Source organism: Mytilus galloprovincialis, chromosome 13, assembly GCF_965363235.1.
Source record: "Mytilus galloprovincialis chromosome 13, xbMytGall1.hap1.1, whole genome shotgun sequence".
NCBI classification, from domain to species: Eukaryota; Metazoa; Mollusca; class Bivalvia; order Mytilida; family Mytilidae; genus Mytilus; species Mytilus galloprovincialis.
The window spans coordinates 49,799,697-49,826,379 of NC_134850.1; the positions used below are offsets into that span (position 1 = coordinate 49,799,697).

At 31.5% G+C, this 26,683-nt stretch overlaps 1 protein-coding gene across 1 annotated transcript in view; it reads right to left on the reverse strand.

Moving 5' to 3' along the window:
* Positions 1 to 1,682: 1,682 nt before the first annotated feature.
* Positions 1,683 to 26,683, reverse strand: part of LOC143057264 (NACHT and WD repeat domain-containing protein 2-like) — an 84,635-nt gene continuing 59,634 nt past the window's right edge. The window contains exons 24-28 of the mRNA XM_076230543.1: positions 25,542 to 25,800; positions 12,952 to 13,110; positions 12,566 to 12,753; positions 7,333 to 7,471; positions 1,683 to 5,033 (exon numbers count right to left, since the gene is read on the reverse strand). Coding sequence (XP_076086658.1) covers positions 4,948 to 5,033; positions 7,333 to 7,471; positions 12,566 to 12,753; positions 12,952 to 13,110; positions 25,542 to 25,800 — 831 coding nt within the window. The 3' untranslated portion in view covers positions 1,683 to 4,947. The remainder of the gene's footprint in view (positions 5,034 to 7,332; positions 7,472 to 12,565; positions 12,754 to 12,951; positions 13,111 to 25,541; positions 25,801 to 26,683) is intronic.

The window sequence follows — 26,683 nt, forward strand, 5'->3', positions numbered from 1 at the left end:
GTTTCTTAAACACTTATTGACAAAAGTTTGTATTGATTTGGTTGATGCAACTGTTTCTCCTCAGGTTTCTGATCCGTATAAGAGTACAGATTTGTCATTGGTGGTAAATATACTTAACTTTGTGCTAGTTCTTAAATCATTACTCCTTCAAACAGGTTTGAAAATGGAAAATATCTGTTGTGCTTTCTTTTTACTTGCGGATATGTCTTCGTCTGTGCCTCCTGATGTACTAACAATACTTCCAAGGTAAGTGAATTGTTGTACATCTTCAACAGTAGAGTCGCCGATCTTAAGACAGTCTGGCTGGTTTGTATTTAGCCTCTTTGGTTTAGTTTTCTGTGCGTTGATGTATAGGCCTACCATACACCATGTAAAATTGAAAAAAATGTCTCAATGAAATAATCCAAAATGCTTTTTAACATAAAAACATGTTAAGAAGTGATTAGCAAGCTAGAGTTTCTTATTGACAACATGATATTTGTTGAATTTGAAGGTAAACTTTTTCAGCAGATTTTCAAAGTTGTAATGCGAACAATCTGTGCGCCTCTTTTTCGACCTGCTCTTATTTTCATATGAATGGCAGTTCCTCCAGACACTTATCATAACTCAGAAGACCCAAGAAACCAAGTCATTAAATTTCATATTCAAATTGATACTATCTTAAATTCTGTGATTTGGTTCCGTTGATACAAATCAAAGGGAACTAGACATTTAAGAAAATTCCTCTTTTGTCCTCCTCATATGGCATATACATGTCCCAACTAATTTAATATACAAGAGCTTGTATCTTCTACTCAGAATTTTTAAAACGTCACCAGTGTCTGAGTAGAAATTTGACCAGGGCTGTGCAAAAGAAAGTATCATCCTTTTTATCAAGCAGTTCATCAGAAGATACCAAGATCTTGTTGATGAATAGACCGTATCAACTGCAAAAATGATGTATGATGATCTAGAGATATCGATTTTTGGTACTGACATTGTGTCTCATCTCAATTACTTCCAACAGTATTCTTTTTATTTCTCGTTGCACATTTATTACTTTTACTGTTGTTTTATTTTTGTTGTTATCACTTTTTGACGTGGCTCGGTATATATATATATATATATATATCCCGCCAATGTGTAATTGTGTTATAGTAATTTGTTTATTCTTGTCTTACATTTTTGCTTTGTCTATGGAGTGTCGATGTGCCATTCTGTTCTGCTGTATTGTCATACCTGTGTGTTTTTATAGTATTTATATTAATCCTCAATTTTGACTGCTTTGCCGCAATATTTAACTTTTTATCTATTATGTTTGTTTGTTTTGCGCTCACATTGTTATCAATATATTCTAATTATATACAACTATCATACAATCGTAGTTTGTCGTACAACCAAGTTCAATCGGCCATTTTGCTGTAAATGAAAATGCCTGAAGTAAGTCAGGAATATGACAATTGGTTTCTATTGGTTTGATGTGTTCGAGCTGCTTCAATGTTTTGGTTTTGGTTTTGCCAGTTGATTAAAGACTTTCAAGTATAAATTTCCTTGAAGTTCGGTATTATTGTTTTTCTAATTTTGCCTAACAAGAATCTTGACAAGAATTATATTACTGTGACATAGATTTCATGCTTCACTGAGTTTACTTCAGGTTAAATTACGAGTTCATGTTCAAAGTTTGGGTAATTAAGAACAAAATAGACAAAACTATGTTTATTATTAACTAAAAAGAGGACGGTATGAGTACAGTTGTTGACTAACAAATTGTATCCTTCTTCCAACTGTTTCAATAAGGAACATATATTACATTACATTCCAAAAGGGAAGATATATTACATAAAGTTCAAAAAGGGAAAATATATTACAATAATGTTAAAAATTGTTAATACATAAATATAATAAAAAATTAAAAATATTTAAATTCTTTACTTTTACTATTCAAAAATAACAGTCTCATTTGTGTCCGGTAACAAGTGGTTATACCATTAATGCTCCTTAAATTCTGCAAAGTTAACATGTTACTGTGGAATAATTCTAATTATCTTGTATTTTATGCAAAACAAAACAATGGGATAGTTAGCTAAAGACATATCTGAATTTTGTGGAATTTACCTGGGACATGGGACATTAGAGCGCACTGCATAAAGAAAATATAGTCATTGCAGACCGAGACTTTGAGTAGCACATTTCTATCCGGAAATCGTTAACAGTTTCATTTGAAAGTATCAGTCGATCTACTTATTCATTTTTCTCCACAAATATATATGTGTTATTTACAATTAAACATGTCCACGTAACGAAATAACATAATCATTCGAAAAGTTTCAAAGTGAAATTGAGTGTCGTAAAATCGAGCTTTGTTTGAGATTTTAAAGATTAGAACATGAACAGAATTATATATTCGGGGGATGAATAAGGAATCTAATGGTACAAGATTTGTTCACTTTTGAATTCTCTTTTAATAATTTCCGCCCAAAGTCTACATCACCAAATTAAATATTTTTTTAGTATATTGCGCAATGACATTTCTCGGACCAAGCAAGTCCCTAAAATGGCTGCCAGACCATCCTGAGATTGTTGGGAAGTAATCTATTAAACAGGACAGAATTTCTTTTAATCTGTAAGGATATTATTTGGAGGAATAAATTAACATAAACAGATTTAAAAAATAAACATGTAATCTCTTTTTAAAGAGAGTTAATTATCAAAATAAAAACAAGACACTTTTACAATAACATTATAAGACAAATGATCATAAAATGAATATATCATAATACATAGTTCAACCATGTTATTAAAAATATAGAAAAAGTGCGCAATGAATCCAATTTCAAAAAGGTAACAACTAATAACAGTATTAATGAAGCACACAGTAATGTTGATTTGACTGAAATGTGTATTTTGATACAATATACCTGCTGCTATTTGTATTAATAAAATAACCATAATTAATATGAAAATAGATTGAAAACAATGCATTTTAGAATGTTTCAACTAGAACAAACTGATATTATTTTTTTTTTAAATTTTCTGTACTTTCGTATACTCATATATTTGCAAGTAATTTTGTATCCAAGAATCAAAAGTGGTAATTTATAACTGTTTTGCAATGAAACCAACATTTCATCACAAAAATCTACAGAAACAGTCTTAAATGACAGAATATTTTCAAATAAAAATGTTTGTATGTATTCACAAAGGCTAGCTGCAGAGGCTGTTGTTTCAATAAAAGAATGATAATTGCACTAAACATCATTTTTTGTAGGTTTTACAACAACACAAAATTAACAAAACAGCTGTTTTCACTTGGGGAACATTAGCAACAAAACAGATGTTTTACTGGAGTAAAAGAGAGGCGAAAGGTACCAGAGGGACAGTCAAAATCATAGATCGAAAATAAACTGACAACGCAATGGCTAAAGATGAAAAAGAAAAGCAGACAAATAATTATAGCAACCGAACAGCTGTTTCACTGGAGTAACAATAGCATTAAAAACAAACAACATTGCAATTGAGATAAAACAAAATACTATTGATGGGATTTTACAATATTTCAGATGAAGTTTTCTTATATTTAGGAAGCATTTGATAAAAAGTTACAAGTTGTAAACTACATATTCTTCACAATGAGTATTATAACTATCATTTTTCACTACAGACTACACTTTTTATTCTTATGAGGCAAATTATTATAAAACCTCAAAAAATAGAACTGAAAAGCAATTATTTTTTTCATTACGCAATTGATGTTCAGTGATAAGTTCAAAATACACCACAAGCCATTTTTTTTAAATACCATACCCATAAATTAAAAATATTTATTATTTAAACATATTGTTTTAAATTTTTTATCTCTTACAAGTCTTTTTATTAATTGTATCATTATTGATTATGACAAGGAATTACCATATCAGCCCTTGATATTAGCCAGAGACCCCATATAAAGACAGAGGCTTTAGCCGAACGTCGAGGGAAGATACCAATATGGACGTAAGCTTTTATCTGTCATATATTTACACACATTTTATAACAAGAAATAGAATACAAAATTTGATAAAGACATTTTATTTATTTAATGTGTTTGCTTTTTTTTCTTGATTATCTATTTCAGAATTTTTAAATGTTCAAATGATCCCTTAGTAATATTGATAACAACATCTTGTCTTCACCTATAATCGACAAACACGTTTTTTATACATTTGAAGTTGGTTGACGCTGTGGTGTCTTTGGTCATGTAATCGTTCCAATCAATTATATCAAAAACAAGAGCGTCAATTAAAAACAAAAACAAAACGACAGGGTTTATTTACTCTTTTGTAATTAAGTCTTGCAGATTGTACATTGCCGATGTGGATTTTGCAGGCAATGGCTTTTCCCCGCTTATGGCAAATTATCTCCATCCGTATGAAATATTACTAAACAACATGCGTTTATTACATATGCAAACACCTTTTTGTAACACATAAGTTAGAAAAAAGTGAAAATATGGGTTATTGTTATTACTAGTATGCATTTTCAATCTAAACAAAATACAAAATATTAAAAATTTAAATATGTTAGCTTTCACTTATACATCACTCACTATCGCACAGTATTTATATGTCATTGATGGACAAATGTTTGAATAAACAGTGAAAAAAAATTAAGAACATTTCCATTTTCAATCTACATTTTCTTTCTCAATATCTGAATGAGGGATTTTGAAGGATCGATGTCGTCAATAATTTTAACTGCTAAAGAAAACGTTTAAAAGCTTATGCTGAGTCAAAGGTTTAATTAAAAAATTCTTTCCGATTGATTCTGCAACTTTTAAAAATTTCAGATTTTTGTTGGTTTTTGGAGGGGGTTTTTTTGTTTGTTTTTTCTATAATAATACTGAATGAATTAAGTTATTTTACTTCTATGTCAATCTTTAAAATGTGACGTTCTCGTTTTCCTGTAATGAGTGAACTACAATGTAGTCAATCATTTTCTTTGTGTACTACTGAGGTCACTGTTATCTTGGCTATTTTTCTTCAATTTTAAGGTTGGTATCTGTTTAGAGTCATTCACTGGAATTAGAAGAAAAAAAAATACATATCATTATTCTTTGCAAAGACATCATGTACATATTTAAATGTTATGAAGCTTTATACATCCAACCATTGTGATCATACAAGCTAGCTATAAAACCAGGTTTAACTAACTTTTTATGATTTAAAAATAGGTGTATCGGTTATATTTCGACATTTTATTAAATGACTGCTTTCATTTGAGTTGAATTGGATTTGTTACAGTAAATAGTGAAAAGGTTTGTAAATCCACTTAGATTTTGTCTTGCATAAACGTGCTTAAAATGTATTTCAGAATATATATTCAAACTAATAACTCCACCAAAGGACAAAAACCTTAACCAGTTAAGCTTCGTATATTTCTGTCGAATTTACCATCTTTTATAATCGTTAAGATGAAAAATATTTCAAACGTAAGAATAGGCTAATCAAACCTTTCATACCTAATGTTCATTGATAACAATAACAGTCAAGTGTTAAGTTTGCAGCTCTTTATCTTTTATATAAGATTTGGATTTCGAATATTTTGGCCACGAGCATCAGTGAAGAGCAAGTATTGTCGAAATGCGCATCTGGTGCAGGAAAATTGGTACCGTTAATGTTATTGCAATAACTTTATGTGTAATGATTTTATTGTGTAATTTGTTTAACTATTGTTGTGTTTAGCTGTTTACTAGTCAATGTATACGCTTATTATAATTGCACAGGTTTGAAGTTAACAAGGAACATGTAATGACCACACAACGTCCGGTTTATAGTAAGAAGTTAAATTTCATATAGTTTACAAAAATATTAGTTTTGAATTGCTATCAATAATTATGCTGCCTTACATTTGTCTTAAATCGTCTTCATTCATTACGTTCTTGTATTTAACGAATTCACATAAGTATAAAGCCAACGTAAAAAACAAATTTATTATAGATTTTCGGCACTTTTAGTTAGTTCTAGATCTAACCATGGTATAGGAAACTTAATATTCCATCACAAAATCTTATCACAACTGTAGTATAATTTATATCTTATCAAGTTTATTGCTGAATTTTTGATTTATTTTTAGCAAAATCGCCATGTTAATTTGTTGACGAGCATCGACGATTAAGGCGGACGGATGGCATGATAATAGTAGCGCAATTTCATAAGGATTATTCAACATACGGATACATAAAGGCAACAGTAGTATACCGCTATTTGAATGTCATAAATCGATTGAGAGAAAACAAATCCAGGTAACAAACTAACACTGAGGGTAACACATCATTTCTCCCAAAATATCTTAATTTAATTTCAAAATCAACACAACAAGTGAGTTATTACCAATGTCATTTTAACTGATCGGGCGGAGCTTATGTTTTAATTAGCATATGAACAGTCTATTTCATGATGTGTGCGATAAGGTTTATTGCCGTTATAATTATTGTTGATTTCTAATCACTCATCAGTGTCACCGAACGGATATACAAAAGAACTGAGTGTATAATATGGGACAAATAACTGAACGCTTCATTGATGAGTTCATCCCAAAACTCCTGTATATAGATGACTGGTCTTTAATAAGCGAACCGGTTAAACCCCGCCCAGTCAAGTGAAATAAATCAAGTAATACCTGTGTTTAAATTGGAAGTGTGCATATCTATTCATTTCGCGTATGCACAGTAAAAATGTATGGAAAACCAATCTACATATTTTTACGAAAAGAAAATGGTAGAATGAAAATAAAAGAAAATCAGACAATCTAAAAAAAAAAAATTTGTTAATCAGAAATCTGTTTTATAAGTATTAATTTCATAGTTTGTAGCTTTAGGCATTGCATTTTAAAACTTATCAGATATTGAGATCAATGATTCCTCTTTTAAAAACAGAAGATTAGTACAGTTATAATAAATAAAAATATGGGGGAAAAAATATTCATATTATTGGAGGAAAAACTAAGTTTTTAACAGATCAAAAATATAAAGTTTAGTTTCATTTATATCACTAATCCAATTTTGGTGTGTATTTTAATGCCAAGTTTTAAAACTATACTGTACTGAGTTTGTAAGTTAGATAATATAATAGCCATAATTGACTAAGATGAACATCATTTTGTTTTATAATAGCCTCCACGTTTTTCTTCATTGTACCGCTGAAATGAATCATCAAACAATGTCATTACCCCACTGAAAGTGGTTTTATCATGTACATGGTAAGAGCTAATATTTTTCTTATTCATAGGCCAATGATTGATTAAGCTGAACTAAAGTAGTCAACTTGTTATTCCCTGTACAGTTTTCAGATTAAAGAATAACAAACTAACTATTACCTTTAAATATCGCAGGATACCTCGATAAAGTACTTTTCCCCACATTGGCTCCTTCTATTGTCCACCGTACAATAACAACGGGATCATCACTATAGCTCACAAATGATAGACCATCACTATTCCATTTGATATCAACAATCTACAAAACACCAAATTACAAATTTATTATCAGTTGACATGAAATGAATTCACTTTAGCAGTGGTTTCATTTTATAATTTGTCAAACAAATTTATTTGATACTTGAGATAACTGTCAAATTAAATAAGTTTTCACCCTATACATCATACTTGTTTTATCAAAATTGAAGTGTGGCATACATTGTCTGCTTATTTAGCAAGACAAAATATGTAAATTGGTTAATATCAATTGTCTTCCAGGTAGATAACATGATTATAAACACACATTGTAATTTTGCATCCATTGTTCATATTTAAACCAAAAACAAATAATATAAATAATTTCAAATATTTGTTATTTTGTTGTAAACTTTAAAATTAGAAAATTATGGCATAATACTTCAAATGCTTTTAATATTGTGTTCCAGTTTTATAGTTTATATATTAATTCTAAACTAAAATACTTAATGAACAACTATATATATTTACTACTTATCTAAAATCAATACTATATGATTTGTCTTTTTGTTTGTTGAGATTTTGTTCTTGGTTTCGATTTGTTGAGTCATAGTTCTTTTTAGGCAATTTTCACAATTTGTTTTACACTAATTGCCCATGTCAGTGGCCTGTATTAATTGTTGTCCAAATTATTTGGATTTTTATTTATATTGTTTTACTTAAATCAGCTTTTGGTTTTTAATAGTTAAATTGGTTTATATTCTGTGATTTTGTTTGGTTTTTTATTTCCATCGTAGAGAGCTCTTATTCCTTATATGGATTTGGTTATTTGTCTTTTACTGTACAACTGCTTATTGTTTGTATTCGTTTTTATATTTTGAATATTTTGGCCTTAAGTATCACCAACGAAGCAATAACTGTCGAGATGCAAACTTGTGAAGTACAATTGGCTAAGATTATGTGTTAATAAATCTGTCAATCTAAAAACGAACCAATAATTTACTTGTGTGTGTATGTGTGTGTTAAGACGGCTTATATAACGGAGGTTGATAATTATTGTTTAAGAAAAGATAATCTGTTCTCAAATCCACCAAAAACCATTTGTTAAACAACCATTTATTTATTTATTTATTTTTTTTAATTTTCTATATATTACCAGAATCAAAATTTTCTATATATTGTTATTTGTCAGTTCTATCAAATTCTGTAAATCTTAACCAGTACGTCAGTGTCGGATTTTAAAATTTACCAGATTCTTGGACTTTCTGTCAACCCTTTCCAAGATTTATGTTGGTTTCAAGGACTTTAAAATAGAATAAAAAATGGAAACGGGGAAATTGTCAAAGAAGCAAGAACTCGACCAAAATGTACAAGACAGCGCAATGCTTCTAATAGGTCTTCAACGCAGCGAGGAATTCCACATCTAGTTCAAGAGAAATCCGAGTCAAATTCAATTATTCGATAAGGCAATTAACGTTAGAAACAAACAGAAAACAATGATCGACCTAAGTAACAAAACTACAAGCAGCTAATGATATGCCAGCTCCAGTGAACCGACAGAAAAAAATCCTGTCTTAACCGATAGGTGTGCATGCAATACGGTTAAACAATCTAGTTTATATATTTAGTCATATTGTTTAATGTAAGTATCAAGTTGTGATGCAAGAAAGAACGCAATACAATGACTGGTAAACAATTTTTTCGTTTAGTATGTATCGCTTCATAATACGATATTTCTAAAATTTAGAAATACAGATATTTCTTTTGTTAAAAATTATGTTGATTTTCGCTGCAGAGAAAGAGTAGATCAATAATTATTCAAAAAAAATCACATTTTCAATAACTTTACAATGATTTCTTAGCTGTATCCCTAGTGAATAAGTCTATGTTAATGTTTGGTAAGTAATCAGGTGAAAGGCGAAGGTTCTGAGATTTCTATAGAATATAACAATAAAACATGTGATCAGAAAACCTGAACATATAAAATGTCTGTATTTTTTTAATTTTATTTACGGCTGATGTCCTTGTACCGATGATAAAATTTGATAAAAGTTTTGACAAGTTTGTGATTTCGAAAACCATGGTGTAGTGCAGAAATTTCTTTCGTTAAAATACGTTGTTATATACACGAGAAAATCAAATAACTGGGATGTTTAACACCATACGATGGTGCCAAATGAACATCGCCGTCTGAAAACGGATAGTTAACAATGGGAATTGAGACATTATCTCTTTTTATAAATCATTTAGTATTAAATTTCCCATTAGAGATCAATAAATTGATATCCAGGAAAGCGCAGAGTTCGTTGTTAGTATCAGTTTTATTTAAAGTAAAATTTATCGGATAAATCTCTTTGGTGTAAAACTGAAGTCGTCATTATTGAGAGCCAAAATGTCATCTAAAAAGCTCAATAAATCAACAGTATTATACCGCTGTTCAATGTCATAATTAAATTAGACGAAAATAAATCCTGGCAACAAAACAAAACAGAGAGAAACATATCTATTACAAAAGGGAAAACAACGGAACAACAGAAACAGTAAACTACAACACAATCAAACTCAAATACATAAGAAAACGGATTGTCTGATAACAACCATTGCCATATCCCTGACTTGGTAAAGGACATTATAAACGTGTTAATAAATCGTTATTTCAGATGTTGTTTCGATGGGTCTTTACTTATTTTAGACATAAATTATTGTGATTCGTAACAATACGGAAAGAGATATGCAATAAGTGGTGCAAAGTAAGTCTCCATTGCAATTCCTATAACTTGATGATATGCGAATTTTCCTTAGTGAACAAAAATGTTGCCCAGTATAAATTCAAGTTCAGTAAACATGTTGAAGCAGGTCTAATTGACATAATTTTTTTGTTTGTTGTTATTAAAAAAAACGAAAAGGTTTGAACATATTTTCTAAACATTCGAACTTTTTAGATACCCATCTAATTAGGTATGACAATTTATTAATGAGGCTTATCAGCCGGGACAATAAACGAATTGCTTGATACGAGAATTAAGCTATTATGGTGGTTATAATGTGTTAAATTTGCCTTAAAATATTTCATACGATTATCTTCTATTTTCATTATTGAATGGGAAAAAAATTAAAGGATTTCTGGTCTGCTGATTTCTTGTTTTGTCCATTTTTTACATTATGATTGATGTTAGTCGTGGATGATGTTACGACACTCATTCAATTGTATAGTTGGCGAAGGGGAGAGGGTATTTAGGTCTCTCTCTGAGATATTTTTTCTAAAAATTATTCATCGGATTCCATGAAGTTCTTGGTAGTCATGGTAGTTTCAGTTTGAAACGTTTAGCACGTGCAGGTAAGACTTTGTAATAATACCACTCCAAGCAAACTATAAAAACGTCGCTGTTTACGCATTAAAATGGAAATAACGGCATATTTTGTGATGATACCTAGATCAAATGTAGATATATTTATTATTTTTCTAAAATGTGATCATTATTGTCATTTACAATCTTATAAACATAACTTAAATTAAAAACCAATTGTTTAGAGAACAATTGAAGGTCTTTCCATCAAAACAATGTATTTTGATATGAAAAGTTGTGAAACTAAGTTTAAAATTTCATTTCAATCGTCAAATGATAGCTCCTAGTAAGCTGATTCCAAAAATATATTGTTTTCATACATTTTTTTTAAATAAGGGAGATAATTTGTTACTTCCGGTTTGAAAAATGTTACTTCCGATTATATTTGAATATTTAATTGACACTAATTCCAAAAATATCTGGTTCTATATACTTTTATATTAATAAAGTACAAAAAAATAGCTACTTCCGGTTTACAAAAGGTCACTTCCGGGTTTTTTTTCAAGGTTAAATGGTTTGATACCTTTTTCTAAAAGTTGTATATCTTTATCATGTATACATATAGAATAAAAGCAAAGGTCAAAATCTAGAACGTCAAATTAAGCTATGACTTTGAGATCAATTTCAAGTTCATAAACCAAGGACCTCAAATCAAAAGACCATAGGTCTTTATTATATTTAGTTAATGAGTTATATCACCAAACGCGTATTTTTAAATACAACAGGGGAGAAAACTCCCTTTTACATTCAACGTACGCTTGCAATCAAAATTTACATCTTACGACATGTCGCAACTAACAATTTAGTAAAAATAATTTGGATATAAGAGAAAATAAGTCAAATTCAAATATTAGAATATGACCTTGACCTTTGACCTTGACCTAATTTTCATTTTTTGGGACCAAGGACCTCAAATCAAAAGATCCTAGGTCTCTATTACTTATGATTTATAAGATAGAAATTCATATCACTTATATCAGATGCATACGGGGAAATAACTCTCATATGGAGCGGTCATATCGCTTCGGTCAAAATAGGACAAATCATGCCAAGGATATAACGAGCAATTTTGTAAAATAAATTTGTCATAATCTTTTACAGTTGCGAAGGAGATGCGCTAACAAGGAAAACAGTGTTTGGGGAGATAACTCCTACAAAGAAAAGTATTCGTTTACGCAGGGTAAATTTCAAAAGCGCATCAACTGTTCGATATCATATACAAAATATCTAAGCGACGTATTGCGAAACAAATGTTTATCGCAAGAACAAAATTAGGCGGAAGAAAAAAAAAAATAATCAGAAGAAAAACAATAGGTCTTTCCACAGAAAAGTGGAAAGACCTAATAAAAAGTCTATTTAATTCGTGAGCTTATATACATGTATATTCTTTTTAAATCGTATTTCCAGGACATTTGAAACGTCGAAACGTATTATTCCATAACGGTAGAAGATAGTTCTACATACTTAGCTCCTACCATCTTACCAATTTTGTACATATCATAGAAGCCCATATAGACATAGAACAATAAAAACTTTGAACTTCATTACAGTGTGTTAATCGGATTTAGCAAATGATCTGGACATATCCAAGTTTTAAGGGGAATGCCTTAGGACAATACTGAAAACAATAATTTCAAACTCACCTCCCCCCTAAAAAAACAGACCTGGGAAATTATCTCATTTATATCGTCAATCAATACTGTTTTCTATTTATATTAATAATGATTATATCACCTAGTGTACTTTCTGGTGGAAGGTGGTTTCGTTGGACATCATGCAGCACACCTTCTTATGTTTATATGAAACTTTACCTTTTTTTCAAGGGTAAGAGAAGATAACTGCAGGAATGACTTCTTCTCCCAGAGACGTATGGTTGATGTCATATCACTTTCGCAAGTCAATATAAATTGTGACCGAGGACTGTAATACATAGAAATATAGTTTGATCTATGTCCATAAACTCTTGGTCTATGTCCAGCGACTCTTTTCAGTATAGAACCTGAAATGAAAAGACAAATTTTGTGTGTTGTTCTAGCTGCATCAAATCAATGGTTAATCACAACTGCTTCAAAAAATCCACTTCAGCAATCATTGTGTAAGGTATGTAGGAAAAACACAAAACGGTCAATTAGTAAATTTACCAAGATATATGCAAACAAAAGTTTAATGTGTATAGCTTATATGGAAAGAACATTACCATCTTTTGTAGACCAGACACGCATGAGCTTATCATCATGAGCAGACAGGATAATATCATCATCAAGGAGAATACAATTTCTCGGACGACGAATATACTCATTTTCTCCTAATGCCTTTTCCAGGACATTCAAATCTATAAGTTCTTTTATCAGCTTTTCTGAAAAATAAATATAACCAGTGTTCAATTGAATATTTGCCATGGACAAATAACCAATATCCTTTATTTTCAACTAGAAACAAAATTTTTCTTTGTACATTGAAAATTTGTTGGATACAAAATACATGTATTTGGCAGTTTTTTTTTTTATATCAGTGACAATGAAGGGCATTATTTTTAGTTTAGAAGTAAATGTTTCTCATATTTTTATTTCCTTTTACAGTAAACGGGTAGCATTATGGTTTTGGTGGATTTCAATGTATCTTCTGTTATTTCCATCTTGTAATTTAGCATTTCCCACGGGTTTGGTTTTTTTTTGCATGGACATGTTTCGTCTTTATCGAATTATGACCATTGAACATCAGTCATTTACTATTGCCTATGTTCACAGCAAATTCAAATGCATTTTTTATTTTTTTCATTATTATCAGAGTTCGAATTTACACAACTATACATATCATGCCAACAATGAAAGTTTTTATTCATGTGTTTCCTTTGCTAATTTAAAAAAATATATACAGGGTAAATTTACTATCTGGCAAAGCCACACAAATTTAAAACCGGCAATGCCAACTGATGCTCCTGAAACATTACAAATATTTTGTTTATAAAATTTTTTCATTATAGGGATTCCTAATGCTGTATAAAACAGAGGTAATGTAAGCAGAGCTCACGAAATGATACGCCGCCCCTTACAAAGACCATGTTTTGGTATGGGAATCACCATAAATAATTTTGACCATAAAATAAAATAGGAGATGCACATTGGCAAAAGTCTCATTAAATTATAATAAGTGGTTAAGGATAAGTGTCGGATACAAAATGAGTACCCCTTTATAAGACAATATCAAAGTCCATGATAGGATGTGTACAGTGGTATTATATTATTAAGAATCTGAAAAAAAGTTTCATTTAAAGAGGCAGAAGTAACAGTCCCCCTAAAGTTTGTGTGTATTTTGTTGAAAATTATGATTGAAATACGCTTATATATGTTGATGCACAATAAAGCGTACAATGAATAGTTTAATCTCAACTAATGGCAAAAACATTCCGAATATACTGTAAAATACTACTGATGATCCCTTTAATGACCGTAAAACCTTTGTTGTAGGTCGATGTTAAACAAATTTTGTTTACACTAAGCATGTGTGTAAATATAGATCCCATTGAAGATATTTCCTTACAATTGACCATCTTCATATTTACCATAGCCCGAAGTTCTAGTCTCAAAGTGTCATGATTCCTTTTCTATATGAATTGAAAGCTCAAAGTTTCAGTTAAATATAACAATAAACTGAAAAATACTACTGGCGACTCCTTAAATCATTGTAAGAACCCCTGATCGCTTGCTGTTTATTACACTTGATTTACAAGTCTAAAAATGAACGGGCTATATATACGATTGGGAATTTAATAGATTCGCGGTATTTACGAAGGGCTTCAAGTGCCAGTTTGATATTTCAAAATATACTTCAAATGTGACAATTAAACCTTGAATCAGCACATGCAAAATTCCTTACTCTATGTAACGTCTGCATTATCGTAAATAAAACTGAACATACTTAAGCCTAGAATTACACGATAATTAATATGACATACGCTTAATATGTCATTCGCTTCGTGAAAGGTTTTAGTCCACATTGGATTTCAAGCGATTGTAAACTAGACTTTTGTCTTTTCCGCATCAGTTTTCTTATGAGGCTTTGTGATAGCATTGACTGATGCATAGTTGTGATGGTTCTATCGTATCATATCAATGACACCAATCAGTTTCTAGTATTTATATGCAAGGTATGTGCCTACAATTTCATCATTCTAATCTTAGAGAAATAAAATGAATCTGTTCGTGCAATAGTTCCTCGCTATTCCGGTTATAATCTCCAGAAGCAAGATATAATTACATTTTTTTTGGACTTTTGAAGTTGTTTCAAATTCTTTGAAGTAAAATATATTGATCAAATTGGTTTGGATGTCGAAGAGCTTTTTTAATATTTCTGTTTTAGTAACAGGAATAAGACACATTGGCTCTGTCTTCTAGGCATCAACATGATAGTTCCATCTTTTGAACATCCATCCATCTAGATATACCTTTTGTATTTCAAGCTTTCCAATTTTTGTTTTTAACTCACCTGGCCAAAAAGGACCAAGTGAGCTTTTCTCATCATTTGGCGTCCTTCTTCCGTCGTCATCGTCCGTCAACTTTTACAAAATTCTTCTACTGGGCCAAATGATACCAAACTTGGCCTTAATCATTATTCGGGTATCTAGTTAAAAAATGTATCCGATGACCCCATCCATCAACCAAGATGGCCATAATGGCTAAATAGAACATGGGGGTTAAATGCAGTTTTTTTGCTTATAGCTCTGAAAATTAAGCAAATCTGATTGGGTAAAAATGTTCATCAGGTAAAGATCTATCTGCCTTGAAACCCTTTGTTTGGTTGCTGGCCCTAAACTTGTGATTTTAAGGAAATTTTGCAGTCTTCGGTTATTATCTTGAATATTATAATAGATAGAGATAAACTGTTAGCAGTAAACAGTAAAATTGTTCAGCAAAGTTATACAAATAAGTCAGCATGACCAAAATTGTCAATTGACCCCATAAAGAGTTATTGCCCTTTAAAGTCAAAGTTTCTACAAAAATCTTCGCCTCTGAAACTACTAGGCAAAATTGAACCAAACTTTGCCGAAATCATTATTAGTGTTTCTAGTTTAAAAAAAATGTATCCGATGACCAAAGATTGCCGCAATGGCTAAAAATAGAACATGGGAGAGGATGTAGATTTTGGCTTATATCTCTGAAACTAAAGCATTTACATCAAATCTGACATGGGATGAAAATGTTCTTCAGGCCAAGATTGATCTGCCCTGTAATTGTCAGGCGCATCAGAAAACCTGTTGATGGGTTGCTGCCTCAGAATTTGAAATTTTACGGAAATTTTGCAGTTTTTGGTTATTATCTTGAATATAATATGAGATAGAGATAAACTGTAAACAGCAAAATTGTTCAGCAAAGTAAGGTTTACAAATAAGTCAAAACATGACAAAAATGAGCAATTGCCCCCTTTAAAAGTTATTGCCCTTCATAAACATTTGTTTACAATTTTTGGTAAATTTTTGTAATCTTTGAAACTACTGAGACAAATTTAACCAAACTTAGCCACAATCATCATTAAGGTAACTTATTAAAAAATGTGTCAGATAACCCCGCCTACCAAAAATTATGGCTGACATGGCTAGAATAGAACATACGGGCAAAAAGTAAGTTTTGTCTATTATTTTTAACTGTTATAAATAGAGAAAATCTGAAAGGAAAATCTGTGTTCAAAATAATGAGCTATACCTATTGTCCATATATACGTTAAAACCGTTAGACAAACTCTTATAGGAGTTATTGCCCATAAATGACAAATTTTACGATTTTTTTTCATTTTTGCCTATTATCATGAATATCGTGACTCTCTGGCACAAGTTTATTTCTTGCACCTTCAGTTAAACGGAGGGTCACCTTTTTGTGCCGTCCATTTAGTTGTTGTAACATCATAATATTATTTGTGCAGCTAACGTTGTTAAATGAATACACGACTGACAATTTGCATAAAATCATTGATATTGAGGGTTGTTGTATCCCTCTTTATACGTTATGTTTATTACTCGGTGATATGGGGTGATCATAATCATGTAGTGTTTGATGTTGGTTTAACAGCAAACCTTCGGTGTTTACTTTTGTTGTTATCGAAATGTTGCTGTAGCTATGTTGAGACTTTGTAATTCGGTTGACTTTATTAAAAATGGTTTTGTAGGTTGCACCAAATTTGACGATTGATGTGTTTTGTTTTAAGTACTAAAACTCTGGTATGCTTGTTGCCGTTTGTTGACAGAAGTCCTGCTGATAGTGGGAGATATTATGGACATAATTGTGCAAATCGTGATACAAGCATGAAATTTGGTATATGGGTGGACAAAATGATAATTAAAAAAAATCAGCTGCTGGCCATAAAAAAAATCTCATTTTTTCAAGATGGCCACCACTCATTTTGCAAATGACGTCATATCCAATTGGTTACATTTCGTAAATCATTTGAAACCTGTGTAAAAGGTATAATCCAATGTCAGTTTTGATAAAACTTAAAATACAGTTCCCAAAGTACGAAAAACAATACCTACATGAAAAAAAAGAGTGACTTTCGGTCCCAAAATGGCGACAAAATGTTGAAAATGTCAATTTTATCATTTCAATCAACTTAACAAGACATATAGTGGAAGATATTAGCAAGCAAAATCAAGGGAATTGTGCAAATGATGATACAAGCATGAAAATTAGCACGAAGCATCATTATTATATACTTTTTTAGAAAAAACTGCTGGCCATAAGAAAATTTCATTTTTTCAAGATGGCCACTACCTTTTCTAAAATGGCTGAGTAAAAAATATTACAAGGTTTGGTGGATACCTTCTTATCATGTGACGTTTATACTAGGAATAAATATTTAACATGTTCTTGGTTTGCGCATGCGTGAAAATGTTACAAAATTCACACACAAACATTTGAATTATTTATTACATGCTTAGCGCTTTTGAATTTTTAATGATGTTATGAATTTGTTTGATGACATTTTTTAAGGTAATGATTCACATGCGTTTTACATTTCGCCCATGCGTAAACTATTTATTAATAAAGAACAAATTACACGCACTGCAAGGGCCCAATGGTGGAAATCGTAGTTCTTCAAGCAGATGAGTATTTGAATTTTTTAAACATATCTTGATTGTCATTCATTCCTCTAAGCATCTAGGTTCTGTTCGAGTATAAAGTGTTGCTTTTGATGCCACTGTTTGAAAACACGCCCTTTCAGTTGCAATGATTAAGCATTCGATGGATAAAATAAAAAAGGTGGTTAACTTTCTAAATATCGGGCAAACAATTGGAATGGCCAGACATGTACGAAGAACATACGTTTATCGTCATGTTTGGTGGATTGGACATTAAAATGGCTTGTTTGGCGTGAAAATTATAATTCTGGTGCCTTTGGTGACTATTTCACACCACTGGGTCGATGCCACTGCTGGTAGACGTTTCGTCCCCGAGGGTATCACCAGCTCATTAGTCAGCACTTCAGTGTTGACATGAACATCAATAATATGGTCATTTGAATAAATTTCCTGTTTACAAAACTTTGAATTTTTTCAAAAATTAAGGATTTTCTTATCCCAGGAATATATTACCTTAGCCGTATTTGGCACAAGTTTTAGGAACTTGGTTCCTCAATGCTCTTTAACTTTGTGCTTGTTTAACTTTTATAGCTGTTTTGATATGTGCGTCACTCATTAGTCTTATGTAGACGAAACGCGCGTCTGGCGTATCAAATTATAATACTGGTGCCTTTTGTGACTATATTAAAATTCTGATTGCTATATTGCGTGATAGTGGATAGACATGTGTTCCACTGAAGCCGATATTGCAACCCCTAGAATAGCAGATGCTTTTCATGTATGTTCAAATGTAATTATGAATAGACCGGCGCATCAGATAACTGCATATGTGGTTTGCTTGAATTGATAATGCAAGCCGTTATAAAAGCGTTAACACATAACATATAGTTATGACTCTGTGATGTTCAAGTATGACTGTGATCAACGGGTGTAAGGAAAGAGAGTCATATTGATCTCATTTTAATTTCTGGCGTTCAATTATGAATAAAGAACTTCATGTTCTTTCGGTAGTACGCTCATTTCACGAGTCAGATTTCGTTATTTACAAACAGTCCATATCAAGCATGATACCAATGTTGGTCTTGATCGTGTAAATCATGCTCGATGGTTACCAATCCATCTCCAAGATATGGCTTTCCTTCAAAAACATCACCCACACATGGCAATGAAATTTGCAAATGGCAATTTTTACTGTACGTAAGACCAGCAAGTTGATTTCTTATATTACAATCAATCAGACACAAACACAGAACAATAAGTCGTGAACGGCGATGTTGGTACCATGCGTTTAATCGAAGATCCCTTCAGACGATAGATGGTAGCTGGACCAGACGTAGGTAGACTGGTAGATGAATTTTAAAGATTTAGTGGTTTGAGTCATTCTACAACAGAAGAACGACGTCATGAAGACTCTACGAAAACACAAAAGGATTTCTTCGAAAAACTTTAAAGGCTTTCTAAAGTGATGAACAAGTTTGATAATCCATTTCTAAAAGATTCTTCAGATTTGTACAAAATTTACTCTTTAAAGGAAATTGTTGATTTAGAAGTAGGTAAGATATGTATATAAACTCCAAAATATTGGGTCCAAACAGCACGATCTTTTGAAGCAAATGGAAACGAAAGAGAATCTTCTTTTTTTAACCAGATGAAAAAGAACATTTCCATATAAGAGCCGTAAAATGAAACTGGAAGCTTCTTTTTCAAAAACAAAAATAGGGAACCTGAACACTAATTGCGATCTATTTTTTAGATTTTTTATTTCTTCTTAAGCCATTTAAACCAAACTGCTACTTCGTCTATGTGTCAGAATGTGGTATTAAATCGCAGAAAATTGGTATACTTGGAAACATTCTGCGATTTGCCATCAACTGATTCAAATTCTGACACATATATCGTTGGTGGGGCAGCAATGGTTAATCAATTGTCATCACTTGGGGCAAACATATTTGAAGATTATGTAAATGCTATCATACTGCCTAAAATAAATCTTCCTTCGATAAGTATTCAAGAGTAGACATCGATTTGTTGTTTATTAAATTAATAATTTCAAGGCTTGGTCGAAAACAAAAGGCTAAGTACTGGTGCTAGACGGAAAGTTGTTGGTTCTGGGTGAAGATGATAACAAAACGGAATTGTTCAAGTTTCTTGCCGACCGGATTGCTTCTTTAGAGAATGCTTATGCTACTCAAAGTGAAAATGTACTTTGCAATTTCAATACGGATACTTCCCAGCTATCCCCTTGTAACCGCGAAAAAGCAGATACACGAAAGGTTGTCCATAATAAGCATGCTGCTGAAAATGGTTGTAAAAAGTAATTTTAAGTAGTACTGACATAGATGTAGTAGTATTAGGAATTATAGTGCTCGCCAGATTTGGTGTGGACAAATGGTGGATAGGTTGTTGAAGGAATAAATACTTTCGACTGCTTCCTGAACATGTCATATCAAATGCGTTTGTTATTTGGTCCTCGTGTAGCAGCTTTGCCTTTCTTACATGTATTTAGTGAGTGTGACACTGAGTCGGCCATTTCATCGAAAAGTGAAAAGGTCAGCTTGACAGACATTGGAAGTATTCTCAGATGTAACGGACATTTTTGCCCGATTTTGTATGATGACACAGACATGGACATTATAAAAGTATTTGTTTGAATTATGTACGGACACATCACCGTTTGCTGTTAAGGAGGCACGATTAAAATCGTTTGCAAGGAAGCAGCGGCCTCATTTTGCTATTCCGCCTACCACAAAATCATTTCGATTACCTGTGGTAGGCGGAATAGCATCATAAGGCCGCTGCTTCCTTGCAAACGATTTTTCACTTGTGGAGCACATCAATGGAGAAGCATATATCAAGGTGGACATGGTTGGGCTCCTCTGGATTTATGCATTCGACAGTTTCATGTACCAAGTCATGACCGCAGGAGTTGGGTTAAATAAAAAAAAACAATGATAATTGGAAACCAAAGTGGACTTCTTTGCTGGCCGCTGATCCTCATGTCATGATTGTAAATGATTTTTTAAAATGCGGATGCCAGAAATTCAGCTGTGTTGGTAACTGTAAATGCTACCGTTCAGATAATTATAAGATAAGCAACCTGTTTTTCTAAACAAATAATATATGCATTTGAACTTCAATCAGTAATATGTCTTGTTAAGTTGATTGAAATGATAAAATTGACATTTTCAACATTTTGCCGCCATTTTGGGACCGAAAGTCACTCTTTTTCTTCATGTAGGTATTGTTTTTTCGTACTTTAGGAACTGTATTTTAAGTTTTATCAAAACTGACATTGGATTATACCTTTTACACAGGTTTCAAATGATTTACGAAATGTAACCAATTGGATATGACGTCATTTGCAAAATGAGTGGTGGCCATCTTGAAAAAATGAGATTTTTTTATGGCCAGCAGCTGATTTTTTTTAATTATCATTTTGTCCACCCATATACCAAATTTCATGCTTGTATCACGATTTGCACAATTATGTCCATAATATCTCCCACTATGATAAGAGATAAAGATATCGATGTTCACACTTTTAACGAACATTATAGAAATTGCATAATGTTTTGAATATGAAGTTTGCACTTTTAGTTCTATTCCTATCACCTACATGAAACTGTGAGCAATTTTTTTGAAGATTAACAGAAACAGCAAGTTACAGCAAACATTGTGGTTCATTTTTTTCTTGATTTTCGTGGATTGTTGATAGCAAAGTGAAACTTTGAACCCACTGTACATACTGAAGATTTAAACTTATAGGGAAATATTTAAATAACAACTATATATATATAGCCTGCATGGCTTAGTGTTAACTATAAATATCGTATATTAAGTAAACTCTTACGGACATTTCAGGGGTTGCGGGTAGTATTTTGTTGTATGTGTTGAATTTCAGCTCATGATGGCGACCATACAATTTCTTGAGTGCTAACTTTAATCTGAATGCTTCATAGCTTTGTCCAAGCAACTTTTGAGAAAGCAGTTTTCCTTGCTCAAAAAAAATCAACGTTCTTAGAACTAACTGTAGATAAACGTATCAATTTTGACAAAAATACCCTATAGGCTTGTGACGCTAGGATATAACTACTCAGACATCTCGTTTGTCATAAATTCATTGGTTCTTTTACCTACTATAAGTAATCATTTTAAGATAAATGTTAAAAATGCATATTTATCTGTGTCAGATTATACATTCTGAATCCTAAAACGTTAGTGGCTAGTGAGATAGTGAATATCGAATAAGAAATAGGCTGCTAACTACACGTCTGTAAAAATTACTAAATTAAAAAGTCAAGCAAAATTGCAAACTTTCTTTAAACTATCAAACGATAGCCGGATAACGACTTCGTCGGGTTTTGTTTTGTAATATTTATTTTTATTTTTATATCTTCCTCAAGACTCATCTACATATAATATTGTAAATTTATTTCATAAAAGTGTTCATAGATATTACTACACAAGTCAAAAAGTCTGAAAAGACCAGTTTTTGTCTGAATTTGCATGAATTTTTACTCGACATTTTTAATTTGTCTGAATATTTTTTTTAAATTCTTGACATAGCATGATTGTCTAATAAGGTTCTTGATTTTTCGTGACAAGTGTCTTGACAGTATGAACTTTGTCTTAAAATTTTTCAACATTTCCTGTATCATCTGATAAGAGTCTGGATAAGTCTCGACCAATTGTTGACTGTCTTAAATCTGTCTCGATCTGTCTTGACATATTCTTAACATTTTTAATGATGTCTCGATATGTCTTGAAATATTCTTGACATTCTAAATAATGTCCGGATATGTCTCGACACATTCTTGACAGTCTTAAATATATCTTGACACTATCTCAACAGTATAAATTTCACCTGAAATGTGTACAGACTTATTCTGCACTGTTTATGACATTCTATTGCTATGTTATATACTCAGTTTCATTATGGCTAAACTAAACTACATGTTAAATAATTAAAAAATGTGTTATCTAATTATTTTTACAAATGCCAATATGGCTATGAAATCTATGAATAAGATAATTTAAATGTGATTGTATTGATAGAAAATAATTTAAATGTGGGTTTTTAAAAAAATACAAATTTTGATTCCTAAATTTTATAAATTAAATGATTAAAACCAATCATACTGTAGACATATTTCAATCTACATTCATAATATTCAATGTTGATATGGTAAATAATTATTGTACAAAAATGTGTTTTATATATATAGCAAGTTATGATTTTATACAAATTATTCATTTAACAGAAGAAAAATTTGTGTAATGTCATCTGTTGGAATATATATTAAGTATTACACATTGACAGGATGTTCCCCATAAAATTAAGGTATTCCACACCCAAGAGTATACGCAACTGTCAAATAGTAAATACTGATTTACCTGTAATCAGCCATACAACTTATCAGTTGATCCGTTAAAATTAAACTACAGGGGGGATTATTCAAGGTATTCCAACGTGTTTGCACCAAAAGGGTATCTTACTGTACCAAATTAATCCTTGAATCTTCAAAGTTTAGTTTAGCCATAATGAAAATGAGTATATAACATAGCAATATTAGAATGTCATAAACAGTGCAGAACAAGTCTGCACACATTTCAGGCGAAATATTTATACTGTTGAGATAGCGTCAAGACATAATTAAGACTGTCAAGAATGTGTCGAGACATATGCAGAATTTATTACGAATGTCAAGAATATGTCAAGACAGATCGAGACAAATTTAAGACAGTCAAGAATTGGTCGAGACTAATCCAGACTCTTATCAGATGATACAGGAAGTGTGGAGAAATTTTAAGACAATGTTTATACTGTCAAGACACTTGTCAAGAAAAATCAAGAATCTCATTAGACAATTCATACTATGTCAAGAATTTATAAAAATCATTCAGACAAATTAAGAATGTCGAGTAAAAATTCATGCAAATTCAGACAAAAACTTGTCTTTTCGGACTTTTTGGCTTTGGTAGTGTATATATGTGAACTAAACATAATAACAAAAAATTGTATCTCTGTAAAATTTCAAGAACAACTATGTATACATCTTCAAGCCATTTCCAATATGATGTTTGATAAATGCCATTTTTACTTTTATTTTAGTTGGCTTATTGATCAAGCACAAACTCAGACAGGCCATGTAAGTTCTATGATAATATCTTGAAAGATGGGATTTTAAATTTTATTCTACATAAGGAATTATATTTTTAAAGTATCAATATGCAATGATTGAATGATTGTTGGTGTTCTAACGCCAATTTTAATCGCCGCTGAAGGGCTATTTTATGGCGGCCACTTTTTATTGGTGGAGAAAGTCGTAGTACCCGGGGAACACCACCGCCCTTCGATAGGGAAACGGAAATTCATATTCAATTACGATTGGAGTCAAGTGCACTCACATGAGCGGGGTTCGAACTCACAACCTCAGTGTTGACTGGCTGACGATTACAGTAGAAGTTTGTTAGACCACGCAGCCGTCGAGGCCGCTTTATCAGTATACACATATTAGATCATCTCCAAAGCATGAAAGTTAACTCCCAGTATTGTACTTGATAATTTAATTTAAACGTTATATTACAAGAGAATAAGCCAAAAAGCTCGCACACATCTACATTAAAAACAGATGGACGTATGTCACTTTTGTTTCTGTGCAGAATGTACATAATTCTGTTTCACTGAAAATTACATATCATTAATGAAATATTAACTCTTAGAATTCTATGGACGAATTCATACTGAAATGCTCTAAGGGTTGATTCTTCAGTTATTAGAAATGGCACACTAAAATAGGAGCTTCACTCTTCAGCCTGGATATTCTATTCCAGTTCTGTTTCCCTTTTTGTGCATAAGAATTAGGGTTTCCCTTATTTTGTTTTCAAAGAATTTATTAAAATGTTTAGAAACTTTGTCAATATTTTTTATTGCAATTACAATTTTGTTACAGACAGAATTCAGTTTAAAATTGACTCTTGAGTGGAAAATATTTAACCATTATTTTGGAAGTGTATGTATTTGTCCATTAAATTCTAGGAAAGTTGTTTCGATAATGCTATTTCTGATAAAGTACTGAAAATTATAAATTTCTCCAGTGTCTTTAATAATGTCATATACAAAAACAAATCTGTAGCCAATTTTTGTTTAGGACCGATTTCCTACCAATTAGCATGTCATCATTCAGAAATAACGGTTGCGACCATTGGCCTATAGATTGAGTCTTACATAGTTAGTCCTCTGATCAAAATACTTATCACATGTAACAGGCTTGTAATTTATTCTGCACCAAACGCGCGTATCATCTATGTAAGACTCAACAGTGACGCTCTTATAAAAAATGACCAAATAAAGTAGAAAATTGAAGAGCATCGAGAATCAAAAAATTTCCAAAAAGTTATTTCAAATAAAGCTAAGGTCATCTGATGCCTGGAATAAAAAAAAATCCCTAGCATTTCGAATAATTCAAAATTTAAAGCAATGGCAAAGTCGATGTTTCGGAAAATAGTTTTTGACCGGAATAAAAGCAGGTGCAAATTTTCATTATATGGTTTAGTTTGGAGTAAGTTACTTTTTTCATTATGATAATTGGTACAGTAGAAGTTGTGGATAAAAAAAGTGGGACTTATTGTAACAGACATATCGACTGACTCGTCTTTATATAAAGCAATGGAATATCATTATGGCTGCTCTTTCTTAACTGACTGACTCTACATACCTTCTTGCAAATCATACAGAAAATAGGTCCATGATGAATCTTTAACACCACCAAAGACTATGAAGCTTTTGTTATTTGGCACCAATTCTGGCGATACCCCGCAATGAATGTCTGATCCAAACTTCAGAATTAATTCATCTACCAACAACTTTACAACAGTCCTGGCTTCAACATCTACCACAACAACATGAAGAATCATCGTCTGATAATCTTTAGGAACACGACTTAACATGGCTACCATGGTTCCATCAATATTTGACTTAAGTATAAATAAAGAAAAATTGTAGGTGTTTGATAATAAGAGAGATACAAAGCTACCTAATATTGAATTAATTCAAATCTAAAGTAAACGATATAAATATTTTATCATAAGAAGGAGGTATGATAAAAGTCATCATTTGGACCCAAAATTGCATTTGTAAAATGTAGTAAACTGTCTTGCCAGTAAAAGTTTAAGTAAATTGTGTAGTTAATTGAACAGGCTAACAAAATTAAAATTTAGTGCAGAAAGGTTACCTGTGGTGACACTGTGATGTTAAAACTATGGTTTTTTTTAACATAAATAAGGCCGTTAGTTTTCTCGTTTGAACTGTTTTACGTTGTCTTATCGGGGCCTTTTATAGCTCACTATGCTGTATGGGCTTTGCTAATTGTTGAAGGCCGTACGGTGACCTATAGTTGTTAATGTCTGTGTCATTTTGGTCTTTTGTGGATAGTTGTCTCATTGGCAATCATACCACATCTTCTTTTTTATATTTAGTGTATCAAAAATGTATTTTAAGTTTTTCTGTTTGTGTCATAATTTTTGTTATAGTTTAAAAACAACCAAATAATTGTAAAAATCGTCCATTGTCAATAATGGGAGATTGACAATTTCAGTCATACCAACTTATTCGTAGTTTCTATTTTGTTGACGTTTTTGCTGTTTAAAGTTTTTCCTTTTCATAAGGTTAACATTTTAGGGGCAGTTACCAAGAAATGAATTGTCCAATTGTCAATTGTCTAAAATCTCAAAAACGGATATATCATGACCTTTTGATAATATTTACTTCACAATTGCTTTAGTTTTTAAGAGATAAACCGAAATCTACATTTACCCTTATGTTCAATTCTAGCAAAAGCGGCCATTTTTCTTGGCGAGC